The sequence below is a fragment of the Tiliqua scincoides genome, chromosome 3, assembly GCF_035046505.1.
Source record: "Tiliqua scincoides isolate rTilSci1 chromosome 3, rTilSci1.hap2, whole genome shotgun sequence".
NCBI classification, from domain to species: domain Eukaryota; kingdom Metazoa; phylum Chordata; class Lepidosauria; order Squamata; family Scincidae; genus Tiliqua; species Tiliqua scincoides.
Genome location: NC_089823.1, coordinates 82,184,089 through 82,197,557, shown reverse-complemented (window position 1 = coordinate 82,197,557; position 13,469 = coordinate 82,184,089). Strand labels below are relative to the sequence as shown.

Genomic DNA, 13,469 nt, shown 5'->3' with positions numbered 1-13,469 from the left:
ACCATATCAGTGGTGGACCTGTTGGCTCGGAATCCACACTGCGATTCTGGATAGACGCTCTCTGCAAGTACCTGGAGCCTCTTTAGTACAACTCGGGCAAACAGCTTTCCTACAACGCTAAGGAGAGAGATGCCGCGGTAGTTGTTGCAGTCACCCCTGTCACCTTTGTTCTTGTACAGCGTGATGATGTTTGCATCCCTCATGTCTTGAGGTACTCCACCTTCTCTCCAGCAGAGACAGAGGATTTCATGCAGCTCAGTGACGATGATCTCTTTGCAGCATTTTAGGACTTCAGCAGGGATGCTGTCTTTTCCAGGTGCCTTGCCAAAGGCAAGGGAGTCCAGGGCCACGTGAAGTTCTTCTAGGGTTGGTTCACTGTCAAGCTCTTCCAGCACAGGCAGGCACTCAATGTTGTTCAGTGCTTCTTCGGTGACTACATTTTCTCTGGAATATAGCTCAGAGTAGTGCTGCACCCAGCGTTCCATCTGCTGCGCCCGATCCTGGATGACCTCGCCTGTGGCAGACTTCAGAGGGGCAATTTTCTTCTGTGTTGGACCTAGGGCCTGCTTGATACCATCATACATCCCCTTGATGTTGCCCGTGTCAGCTGCTATCTGTATCTCGGAACAGAGCTGGAGCCAGTAGTCGTTAGCACATCTCCTGGCAGTCTGTTGGACTTTGCTGCGAGCAGTTCGGAGGACCTGCAGGTTGCGCTCACTGGGACAGACCTTGTATGCTGCTTGAGCTCTCCTCTTTTCCTCAATGACTGGTGTCAACTCCTCAGAGTGGGCTTCAAACCAGTCTGCCGCCTTGTTGGTCTTCTTGCCGAATATGGACAAGGCGGTGTTGTAAACGGTATTCTTGAAATGTTCCCATCTGCTGGATGCGTTTGCGTCGGCCGGGCCTGGAAGAGATTCCTCAAGCGCTTGTGCAAATTCCTCCACTTTTCTCTGATCCCGGGTCTTGCTGGTATCAATGCGAGGTCTTCCTTCCTTTTTCGTGTGATACAGTCGCTTTGTTTGCAGTTTCACTCTGCTGCACACCAGGGAGTGGTCAGTGTCGCAGGCAGCACCATGATAACTGCGTGTGATCTTGATGCTGGGAAGGCTGGAGCGTCTGGTGAGGATCAGGTCGAGCTGGTGCCAGTGCTTTGATCTTGGATGTCTCCAAGAGACTCTATGTTGGGGCTTTGTGTTGAAGAATGTGTTGCTGACACAGAGACCGTGATGACAGCAAAACTCTAGCAGGCGTTGGCCATTTTCGTTCATCCTCCCAGTGCCAAACTGACCTAAGCAAGTGGGCCATGAACTGTTATCAGCACCAACTCTAGCATTGAAATCGCCGAGGATGAACAATGGCTCTTTTACAGGGATTTTCTTGACAGTGGTGGCCAGGTCATCATAGAATTTGTCTTTGGCTTCTGCTGGAGACGACAGAGTCGGTGCATAAGCACTGATGAGAGTGATAGGTCCTGCTGATGACTGGAGCTGCAGGGACAAAATTCTTTCACTTCCCACAGTAGGTGGGATGATGGATTTCAGCAGGGTATTTCTGACCGCAAAGCCAACGCCATGTTCCCTGGTTTCGTTTGGTGGTTTTCCCTGCCAGAAAAATGAGAAATTTCTCTCCTTGACAGATCCGGAATCTGGCAGCCTAGTCTCTTGAAGGGCGACGATGTCCATCTGCAGTCTGCTCAGCTCCATGTCGATGACAGCTGTTTTGCGTGCGTCGTCTATTTCTTGCAGGTCATCAGAGAAGCCAGGTGTCATTGTCCTAACGTTCCAGGTGCCCAGCTTTAGGGCAGTAGTTTTCTGTTTTCTGTTGCATGGTGCAGAGTTGTCGATCCGCTTGTCGGTTTTCACCCTAAACCCCACGCACCCCATGAGGTTAACGGACCGTGGCGAGGCAACACCTTACTGGCTGGGGACTGCCCAGCTTAAGGCGGGCGGTAGCTGCCCAATGAGATGCAATGATCTCTCCCACCGTCGGAAGCAGCCCCTGGCGTCATGCTCTACGCCAATCGAGCAAAGACTTATAACCGGTAAACTGCTGCTTCCCGTGTTGTGCCGACGCCGTATGGCGAAGTTGGAGTGTCCTCTCCAGTGCGCGAAGCCTGGGTAAAGAAGGTATGGAGGATAGGCTGTTACCCATGCAGCAAATCCCCCCTCTCCACGTCGCTGGAATGGTCCAATGGAAAGGCAGAAGCCAATACGGTTGGTTCCAGCGGCGTCGCAGGAGTTGCCAGAACGTGACTGTGTTCAGCCATGAACTGCCTAAGGGACTCCGGCTCCTGATTTTGCCTCGAGGTTGACTCCTGAAGCCTTTTCCAGAACTGGATGTAGCCACAAGGCAGTGGAGGTTTGGGATCAGAGTTTCCTTCTCTTAGATGAGCTGCCTTCCTAGGCTGACGAGTCCCATCTACCCGGTGGCTGTTTAGTCGCCTCTTACGACAAGTACAGCCAAACTGAGGGCCTATTCTTGGCCACCAGCCCCCAGGGGTTGGAGTAAACTAATTTACTAGTCTCTAATTTAGTCTCTAATTTAATTTAGTCTCTAATCTAATTTAATTTAGTTGTAGTCTCTAATTTATTAAAAACATCATAAAAGATCATAAGATACATTTTATTCTTAAATTCTGGTCTTCACCACCTTTTTGTAAACTCTATCAGAGTAAGTGCACTGTAAACAACATACCAGTAAAACAGTGGTTCCCAACCTGGTATTCATGTACTCCCAGGGACACTCAACAGGACCTTTAGGGGTACTTGAAAAAGAATGGAATAATGGCAGAAAAAGGCAGGTCGTACTCCAGAATGCTTTGCAAGGGCCAGCAAGGCAGGAAGGAAGGTAGCTAGTTGGCTGTGAAAGCCCCACCAATAGCTAGTTTTTTGTCATCAATTCATGTATGGACCAGTGATTGAAAACCAGCACAGTAAAAAAGCTGAAACATAATATGGAAAGTGATCAATCACCCAGAATTTTTCAGCACACTTCTGGTGCAAAACAGTGCAAAGACAGAGTCTTCTGTTCTTCAAACAGATGAAAAGTGAAAACACTGTGATGAATACATGAAGTCTGGGTTTTCATATGGGGGAGATGAGGGCTTGTATTATTAATTACAAATATTTTGCTAATAGGAAGGGTACAATTTATGGAAATGGGCTGCCAAGGGATATGCCAGTGAAAAAGGTTGAACCATGAATCAAATCCACCTTTAAGGTATCTGGTGTGTTAAGCCAGAAGCTCTACATACAACCCATAAGACATAACTGGGAGTGTGCAATTCAATTCACAGCAGAGAGATGCAGCTGCATATACTTGCAACCCTTTTTACTCAGAAGTAGACCCACTGCTTTCCATGGATGTTATTCTGAAGCCAGGGTGCACTGAATTGTAGCCTGGGAAGGAGGGTCCCATCCTGGTGATTCAAAAAACAGACCTGCTTTGCAAGCATTTGCCAAACAGAACCAGAACCAGGCTGCAGCAGAAGGAAGGAGATTAAAAGGTTAACTTGGGTTGGAATTTCCCCTGTTGCTGTAGAAATGATCTCTCGCCTGCCTGCCTGGTGCCTGCCTGCTGCTTGAGAAACTTGGCACCTGCCTGTCTGCCTCTTGAGAAAAGAAACTGTTCAGAGTTGAAAGGCTCTCCCCTCTGATTGACCAGGAGATCAGGCAAAGTGAGAATTTCTTGATTACTTGGCAAAAATTTCACGTACTATACGTGAGTATCTGCAGTAAATCCTCTTTCACTTAATAGGTCGGAGAAATTAAAAGCTGAATATGCTTGCTCTGTTTTCCTTTTATTCAATGATTTCAGAATCTCCCTGAGGAACAGCCAGAGAAGGGGACTGGTAGAGCAGTGGCTTCACTAGTGAAGGCAGCTGGTGGAGCAGTGGCGTCACTAGGGTTGGTGTCTCTCAGTGTGGCCTTGGCCACGCTCCTGCTGTGTGCAAGCACCCATCAAGGTGAGGAAGGGCTCTTCTTCCGTGACAAGCTTGGGGTGCAATCAGCCCTCCACCTGCTATTCTTGGCCTTCATGGTCCTTCTTTCATGTTCTTGGGCGGGTGAGAAGAGGTGACTTAATCAAACCCTGAACCGCCACACAAACATTTTATAGACAGTCTTCGGTATCACCCGGTGCAGTCTGTACCCACCTAGTGATGCCACTGTGGTGGAGACTAGACTTCCAGCATGATCTCTTCAACTAGTATTCTAAACAGTTTGATTAAGCTGGGAAGTATAACTTCCCACTGCTTCAGGCAAATTATTTTATTTATTTGTTTAAAATAACAGAGTTTTCTTCCTTCAATAAGAGATTTTGAAGGCACCTTACAACAGACTTAAAAACCCATAGCAACAAAATTAGTTCCTCTTTTCAGTGGCCTTTAAGTGTGAATAGCCTTTTCTCTGCCCTTTCCATTGATAATGCCTCTCCCTATCCATAGGATGGAAGTGATTGCGGTCAGTCAACTTCGGATAAGACTATTGGGGTGGGCTAACTATGGTGAGCTCTGAGGTCTTTGTTCTGGTCTTTTTCTCTGCTTGCGTGGCTGCTCAGGAAGATGCATATGATGGTGGATTTTGTAACGCAGAACATGTCTTCTGAAAATGATGTTCATGTAGCCAGGAGCTTTCTTATGAAGATCTTGAGAAGTTCCATGAGGTATGGAGTTGGTTTTGCAAAGATGACATCCCTTGTTCCTTCCCCCATTGAAAAGCATCATGCATTTGTCAATAATGCATTTTGAATGTCCTTTCCCACCTTCAGCTCCTTGCAATGAATGGTTGTCATGTAGTAGTTTCATGTTACACTAGCATTATGTGCTGTCCACTCTGTTTATGCCATCCATGCTTGCTACGTTCGGATGACTGTATACCATGCAATGTTACCCATCTGTGGTGAAACTAGTCTTAAAGCATGTTGCTGCTTGTACCATTCCCCTTTAGACAGACCACATGATGTGCCAGCCGATTGTGAAAACAGTTGCAAAAAGTTATTATTGACTTTGTGGAATTTAGATTTGCATGTACACAGATCCACTGTACTGTTCAAAGGGCAACATCAAGTTTGATTTGTACGGGATTGGGGTAGTGTGCTAAAGATGTGGAATAGCAGGAAAACAGAACCTATTCAACTTCATAGCATTTCTGCTGTAGAGAGCCATTTCCAATACTGTGTGCAAAACTGTGCTTTGTTATTGGCTGTTGATAGTGCTTGAGTTCTCGAATGAATGCAATTAGCAGTACTATTTTCTTCACAATGCAGTACTACTTCCTTCATTTGTGTACAATAAACTGTTGCTGGAACCTGGCCAAGAGAATAAAATGCAGAACAGAACTAAAGTATGGAATTTGTTTCTTATTAGTTCAACTCTTACTTAGCTTACCCTTTCAAATCTTACATTAACTTGTAGAGAAGCTCTTGTGAGGAGTTCTTGTTGGAAGTAATGACTCAGAACTGCAAAGAACACCTTACTTGCTTAGGGAACACAAATGAAGAAAAATGAAATCTTTAACAAATTGGTTTTCAGTTATTGGTCATGACTCACAACCGTTGAGAATCACTGCTTTAGCATATCAGGAAATAACACAGTTTGATTAAAGGCGTGAACTGTGAAATAGAAATTACAACATGAGTTAAGCTGAAGATGATCAGTGTTTTAAAAAAACAAAATTCACAATGTTCTGAGTTTGCTTTCACAGCAGAACTACAAAATGAGCATAATTGTCCATCAGCCTTGCCTTCTTCCTGCTTATGTGTTCTCTTTCTCACTTGTTTTACTGCTGCAGAAGGAAGTATCCTGCAAGTCACCTCCCAAGAAAGTTGTATCTTCATTGTCAATTACAGGTGGAGCCTATTTATCCGCGTGTGACTTGGCGTGACCTACAAAAAATTCGTTGTGCTAAATTCCATAGAGTTACGCAAATACACTGCAGCCTGACACTTCCGGATGGAAGGAAACTAAGGCAGCTGTTATCAATCCCCTCCCCTCCACACTCAGCCTTCCCCATTGCCAGCTGCCCGGCTTCTTTCACATGGGATGCTAATCTTTTAAGGGTCCAACCCTATGCGTTTCTACTTAGAAGTAAGCCCCATTGTAGTCAGTGGGGCTTACTCCCAGGAAAGTGTGGCGTGGATTGTAGGCTATATCTCATGCTTTGCTTGGTGGGCAAGTGCCCACTCGAATGGGGTGGGGTTGCTTGTGTCGGTGATTGCCTGATCTCAATGGGGGGGGGGATTTGGCAAACACTCTCTGGGTTTTTTAAAGCAACCCCCTCTGTTGCTACCACACCTGCCCCTGTGTGAGTGAGAGTGAGTGAGTGAGAAAGAGAGCTCCACCTTGCTGCACGTGTTCTGGCTACAGAGATTTTCGGCCCCCCTTCCCCTCTTCAGACTTTTTGCTGGCTCAGGGGCTCCAGGAGTGTTACTGTTCCTTTGCAAGGGGAACCTCTTCCAGGGCTCCAGGGCTATTTCCCTGCCTGGGCAAGGCCAAGCCTTTTTGCAGTGTTTTGGGCTGCCTGGAAATGGAGTGAGACGCCATCGCAGGGCAAAGGAGGCAAAGGTGTGTGTGACTTTCTGTTTCCCCACCCCATTCGAGTTGAGACAAATCCGCAGATAAAAAAATCCGTGGATAAATAGGCTACACCTGTATTTTTCATTGTCAATTACAAGTGCAAGTGAAGGCAGCAGGATGCAGGTTGTGTCTTATGGTCTTGTCTTGAAGCACTTGGTGGGCCACTGTGAGATACATAAAGCTGGGCTAGATGGGCCTTTGGCCTGATCCAGCGGGGCTCTTCTTATGTTCTTATGCGAAGGGAAAGTTTCTCACTGTAACCGCTGAGCCATACCTACACTATCTGGGTTTAAAAGTGAGATCTAACTACTCAGACAGAAAGCTCCTCCTTTCTGCACTACATTTTATGCAAACAAGACTTCATTGTGCAAAAAACTCAAGAGCTTTTAAATAAATAGTGAGTGCTTTAAAAAAAATTACTAGCCTTTTAAAAAATAAAAAGGCCTTGTCTGTCTTCATTGGTGAATTGGTTGCATTCAAAGTGTCTTTAAAAAAAACAACAGCTGAATTCTTTTGGGAAGTGCTCCCCCCCCCAGAACAGTATACATAACTGTTGCTCTGTTAAATTCTTATTGCATCTGTTAATCAGATCTGAGGCTGAGTGTTTTTGCTCTGTGTTGTTTGGTTAAAATGCACATAATAAATGCATCTGTTTTATCTTTCTCATTTCAGAAAAAACGACCTAGCCTGCAGGCCCCACTCCTGGCATGCAACCAAATTCACTGAGAATCAGCCTGAGTCAACCACATCACGGCTCTCCTCAACCAATGTCTGTGCTTCATGGCACTCCCGGTATCACGCAAGGTGAGTTCCTGTTTAAAGTTAGAATGCAACACCCTCCAACGGTAAGAAAGCAATTACCTGTCTCATTCTGGTTTTGTATTTAAACTGGCAGCAATGCCATTCTTAAAGTTGTTCTTGGTGTGTAAAGTACATTGTATAATTATCATGTCCATCCGTTATTCTGCCTCATTTTCCATCGTGCAAATAAAACGAAGAATAATATCTGCAGGTTCTGTGTTTTTCCTTTCTGTAGGCCTGTCGTCAGGCATCAACTTTCAGGTGTAAAATCTTTCAGTGTCAGGTGGCTCTTTCTACCAAATGCACTTTCCCCTTCATGAGGGAGGGAATGAGGAACTGAAGTTTCAAAGCAGGTCTTTAAATGTAATATTTGCACATTCTTTCTTGTGCTCACTAAAGAATGATTACACAACCTTTTAATTTCATTTCTGCTGTTATATAGCAATTCATAATAAATAGGCAGAGCATATAGGTTGCCTTTTCAACCACTCCAATTTCCTCAGTAACTATTACCTCTGTGAGAATCCTCAGGGCTTTGGAAAGGGGGGGAAGAAGGGTTGTCTTCATTTAGGCAGCAAAAGTTGCCTGTCTTCATTTGGGTATGCCATGATCTGGATATCCACTGTCACAAAATGTTACTTTAGCAAGAACTCTTCTCAAATTGCCGTTGCTTCTTGGTTTCTGTTCCATGTAGAATAAAATTTCAAAATATACAAGTTTCTAGTTTACAACACACTTGAGAAATTTTTTTTTAAAATTTACTATATCCATGGTACTAAGAATACTTGATTTAGAATTTGGTTCTATACCACTGTTTGGTAATACAGGCATCCCCCACTTAACAACAGTTTGCTTAATGACAGATCGTATATATGACAGTGGTCAAAGTACCATAAAGATGCTTTTAACGAGGCAATCGTGTCTCCTATAGCCTGCAGCAGAGTGTCTGTTTACACAACAGAAAGGTTCTTAATTCAAAGAAGAGGCAGTCTATCTCCAGTAGCCTGTGTAACCAGCTAGTGTCTGGCAGGGAGTAAAAAGGCACTAGATTGGGCTGAATGTTCACTTAATGACCTAAATCACATAACAGGGATTGAAGAAAGTATCCCTGTTGTTAAGTGGCAAACACCTGTACTTGCTTTAGATATCTTTAAAGCTGCAAAGTGCTCTGTACTTACTAATCTCCCATTTACTATTGACTTTAGTGCAGTATGAATTTCTACTTAAAGGTACTTTCTCTGTCAGTTTGAACCTCTTTTCCCCATATTTCCCATCTTGTGAAACATCGTATGGATTGAGTTTGCTGCCTATTTTCTTCTTGGTCATCAGAAATAATTTTGTTTCTGCTTAAATTTGAAGATTGTTGAACATTTTTCCCAGTTCATGCAACTTCCTCTAACGCTATCATGGAAGTATGTTAAGAATCTATTGCATGGTAGATTCCTATCTGCCTGAAAATGTATCTTTTTGGCTCTTTAGTAACAAACAGGGAGTATGGGGGGAGTTCCTCTGAAAAGGAGCTATTGCATGGCATGAGAAAAAATGATGCCTGTTCCCCCTGTTTGACTCTAGGAGAGTGGGGGCTCCTACTGAGTATTCTTTTGTCTTATGTGCTGTGCAACCAAACAAGAGTCTGTGTTACAAACCCCTTTGGGCTCAACTAAAAGCCTGTTTTTCTACAGTGAACATATACACCTTGCATGTTTCTTAGTAACTGCAGAATTACAGTACAGGCATGCCCCCGTATCTGCGGGGTTCTGTTCTGGAACCCTCCGTGGATACCCAAATCCGTGGATACAAGGGAATGCCCCCCACCCACTGGAGGCAAGGGGAGGTGTGCTTGCCTCTGTAGGGTTTTCCAAGCCTAGCAGAGGCTGCGCTGTATCCACCCAACCAAGGCATTAAAATGGTCACTTCCAGTTTTGACCAAAAAAAAAAAAACACCAGTAGTGTTTTTTCTATTGCTATAGTCAGTCTGAGCCCGACAGAGGCTGTGGGTGGGTGCCCGTGGCCTCTGCTGTGCTCAGAAACTCTCCACAGGCAAAGAGAGCCCAGCTCCCCTTGCCTCTGGAGGGGGTGTGCAGGGGGGCCCGCAGACGAGATCCATGGTTAACAGAAACTGCGAATATAGGATCTGAAGATATGGGGGCTACCTATAGTGCAAACAACTTTAGAAATGTAGTTCGACTTTATCATCTCTGGGTTTCAGCTTATTTTGGTTGCTAACCAATAGGTTTTTGTGGGTTGTGTATTGATGAAAGCCATTTTCTTTCTGCTACAGCTCTTCTTCCCATGACCTGTCAAGCTCATGGGATCAGTCCAATCTGCATCGTACATCTGACCAGTTCAGTTCTGCTGGAAGCATGGACAGCTGGGACCACACACCCCAAATGTACCAGTATGGACAGATTTCTTCAGCCAAGTCTAACAGCAGCATTGACCACCTGGGGAATCCTAGCAAAAGGGATTCTGCCTATGGATCATTTTCCACCAACTCCAGCACCCCTGACCACACGCTGTCCAGTGTAGATGCTGCCTCTGCAGAGAATGTGCTGTACAAAATGGGACACTGGGAAACGTCAAAACAGGGGAATGGCAGGACTGCTGCGTTCCTAAGTGATAGTGGAGGATTAGAGGAGAAATCAGGCTGCTTTCCACCACCACTGCAGTATGAGAATAACAGGAGTCCCCGACTGGAAGAACATCCTGACCCAAAGTATTCTGGGGCTGGAAGATCAAACTTTGGACCTGTGTGGTATGTCCCAGAGAAAAAGAAATCACCCTCCCCTCCTCCACCCCCACCCCCTCTCCGTAGTGATAGCTTTGCTGCCACCAAAGGTCACGAAAGGACCCAGACCCCTCTATATTCAGAGGGTATTCAGAGCACTCAGCACTTTGAAATCCTTCATAGACTGCAAGCCAGGAACGACTGGAGTGCTGAACCTATAGAACAACAAAAGCGAGCTGTTAGGGCGGTTGAAAAGACCTCAGATGGGAGACAGGGCAGCAACCCAGCCTATGGGGCTGACTTAAGTCTGGATTATGGTTTGCCCTCTGCAGGTGACAGGCTTAACAATAATGTGGGAAATGCCAACAGGTTGCATTCGTCTCTGTCCAGTACTGATGTTCGGCTTGCACAGTCTGCTTATGGTCATCATCGCCATCACCATCAACGCCAGTATAGTGATGAAAGCACTTTCTTTCACAATGCAAAAGCCTCTGCATTGCCTAAAGAGCAGCGGCAGCTCTCCTCATACTCTGGCATTCAGGAAAGGCCGACTGACAAACATGGCTGTCATCCCAACAGGATACCCAATAGTACTACTGCTGTTTCTTCTGACAATAATTCTGAGGAGAAAATGGACAACACTGGGCTAAGTCGCTACTACTGTGTCACAGTGAAACAGTCTTCTCAGGGAAACTCAAGACCACTACCGCTCAAAGATGAATGTTGGAATCCTGGAATAGGGAGTAATGCTTCCTCTGGAGCGCATGAGAATCCTGTTGCGGCCACAATGATCCCAAACCCCAAATATTATCTACCTCAGCAATCTGTTGAATCTTCTCTGGATGCTTGTGAAAAGAACAGTCCCTATGTTGTGAATAAAGGAGACGATGTTAGGGCTCCTCTGATGGAAGATCCCAGAAAGATAAGTTATTCTGAAAAACCAGGGAAGACCAAGAATTTTGTGGAGAACCACAATAGCTCTAATGAGCAGGAATGTGCAAAAGAATGCACCCAAATGTCTGATATCAAAACTGCCCAAAAGGATTACAAGTGGGGTCAAGAAGAGAGCCACAAAATTTCTCCTCTGAAGACCCCAATGTTGCACTCCTTAGCTCAGGAAGGGAAAAGCCAAACTGACGTGTTAACCGAAACTGGAAGTAATAGGCAGCCTGCATTTGACGCTCACCTGAGCAAAAATGCACGAAGGAGTGATCGTTTTGCTACCACCCTGAGAAATGAGATCCAAATGAGGAAAGCCAAACTGCAGAAAAGCAAAAGTACGGTTGCCTTAGCAAAGTCAACGGAGACGGAAGAATACGCTGAGAACTGGAAACCAGACTCTGCAGAAACGGGAAACCCCTCATCAGAAAATTCTTTCACTAACGTATACAAAGATAATCTGAAGGAGGCCCAGGCCAGAGTCTTGAAGGCTACCTCTTTCCAACGCCGAGACTTGGAACCCAATGCTGCAGAATATCTCCCAGACAGGAAGGGGAATAATTATCACTCTTCCTTGTTGGCGCTCGTTTCTGAAGACGAGTCAGGCCTTTTTGAAGGTATGCAGCCTTCTAAACTGAGTTCACTTGGTAGCAGTGCTCACCATGTTCCCCGCATTGGTGCTAGAAAGAGGCTCACAGCAGAGCAAAAGTTGAAATCCTATTCTGAGCCAGAGAAGATAAATGAAGTGGGAGTATCCAAAGATCACTACCACCCATGCCGTCGTCCAACCATTTCTGAGGAAGCTTTGGGTTCTTTTGCGGATAGGTGGAAGTTCTTTGAAGAAACAAGTAAGCCTGCCTACCAAAAATCTTCACAGAGACACGCACCCTATGGCCGGCCAGAACCTCATCCTTCTAATCCTCAGAGACATTCTCACGAGGGTGAGCCAGAGGGGTCATGGTATGAAAAGAGAAATCGGGCAGCTTCTTTTGGAGTTGAAAGCACACTTTGTGCTCATGACAGATCCAAGCAAAGTGTCCATTATGGTGGCCACAATACAAAATTTGGCCCACCTCAGCGATTAGAAACTTTTGCAGAATACCAAGCATCTTGGAAAGAACAGAAAAAACCTTTAGAGCCTCGGAGTTCAGGAAGATACCATTCAGCTGACAACATTCTTGATGCTGGCCATGAACAGCTTGAGAAATCTCAATATGCCCATGAGCGTTCCAGGTCATCCCCTTCTACTGATTTCTACAAGCAGGTAAGTGTCATTTCTCTTTCCAACTCTGATAAACCTTAGATCAGGGGTGTCCAAAGTTTTTGGCAGGAGGGCCACATCATCTCTCTGACACTGTGTCAGGGGCCGGGGGGAAAAAAGAATTAATTTACATTTAAAATTTGAATAAATTTACATACGCTTACATAAATGAATATATGAATGAATGAATGAAGGTCTTGCGATAGCTCAAGGCCTATAAAAGGCTGGCCTTTCCTTTGCTGCCGCTGCTGCATCACAGACATGAAACAGCAAGCAGTGGAGGTAGCCCTCATCCCACAGCTCAAATGAGTGGTCAAACAGTCGCCCTCACGCTGAGATCAGTTGCATCAGGCCAGAGTGGGCTCCAACAAATCACAGGAGGGCCATAGGCTCATTGGGGGCTCCCTGAGGGCCGCATTGAGAGGCCTCGAGGTCCGCAAGTGGCCCCAGGGCTGGGGTTTGGGCACCCCTACCTTAGATTAAAGAACTAGAGCTTAAGAGTTGGGCAGGGCAATCCTAACTTGCACTGGAACAGGCAAGCCAATGGGTTTGCACTGTATCCAGCATGAGTTTGGAGCTGTCTGTGGCTTAGTCAGGGGCAAGGGGAAACTTTTCCCCTTACCTCAGGAAGAGCCTCAGCAGCCCCAATGGGTATACTTGAATCTGTGCCACCTCAGGAGGGGGCGCAGAGCCAAGCAGCCTGGAGCCGCTCTGTGCTGCCCAGGGAACAGGCCTAGGATCTGGCATAACAGCCCCTTGGAATACCCACCACTCATCCTCCCTGCCCTGAAACGTCTCCCTCCCACCTCCGCCCTGCCCTTCCCATGTCCCCCCAGACCCCTGCATCGGCCGAGCTCGACTGATGCATACTCACTCGCTGCTGTCACTGCGAAGGCTGGATCTGGCCTCCATGGGCCAGCACACCTTCATGTGCTGGCACAGCTTACTTGCATGGAGGTGCAAATGTGCTTTATTGCACATTTGTGACCCTCCCTGGCCAGCACAAGGGACTTGCGCCGGCCCAGGCCACAGTTAGGATTTTCCCCAAGGCATGTTTTCTCTCTTTGGCTGAGAGCCCCAGAGCCAAGCATACATGGGGCAGTAAGCTAAATGGAATCAGTTCTCAAGGCATATGTTTGTTTTCATTTTTAAATTTAACCCTGCTT

General features: G+C 46.0%; 1 protein-coding gene across 2 annotated transcripts in view; it reads left to right on the top strand.

The window, feature by feature from the left end:
• Window positions 1–13,469, top strand: part of SHROOM2 (shroom family member 2) — a 143,219-nt gene that overhangs the window by 87,800 nt on the left and 41,950 nt on the right. For both annotated transcript variants that reach the window (XM_066621617.1, XM_066621616.1), the window contains exons 3-4: window positions 7,247–7,378; window positions 9,657–12,306. In XM_066621617.1, coding sequence (XP_066477714.1) covers window positions 7,247–7,378; window positions 9,657–12,306 — 2,782 coding nt within the window. The remainder of the gene's footprint in view (window positions 1–7,246; window positions 7,379–9,656; window positions 12,307–13,469) is intronic.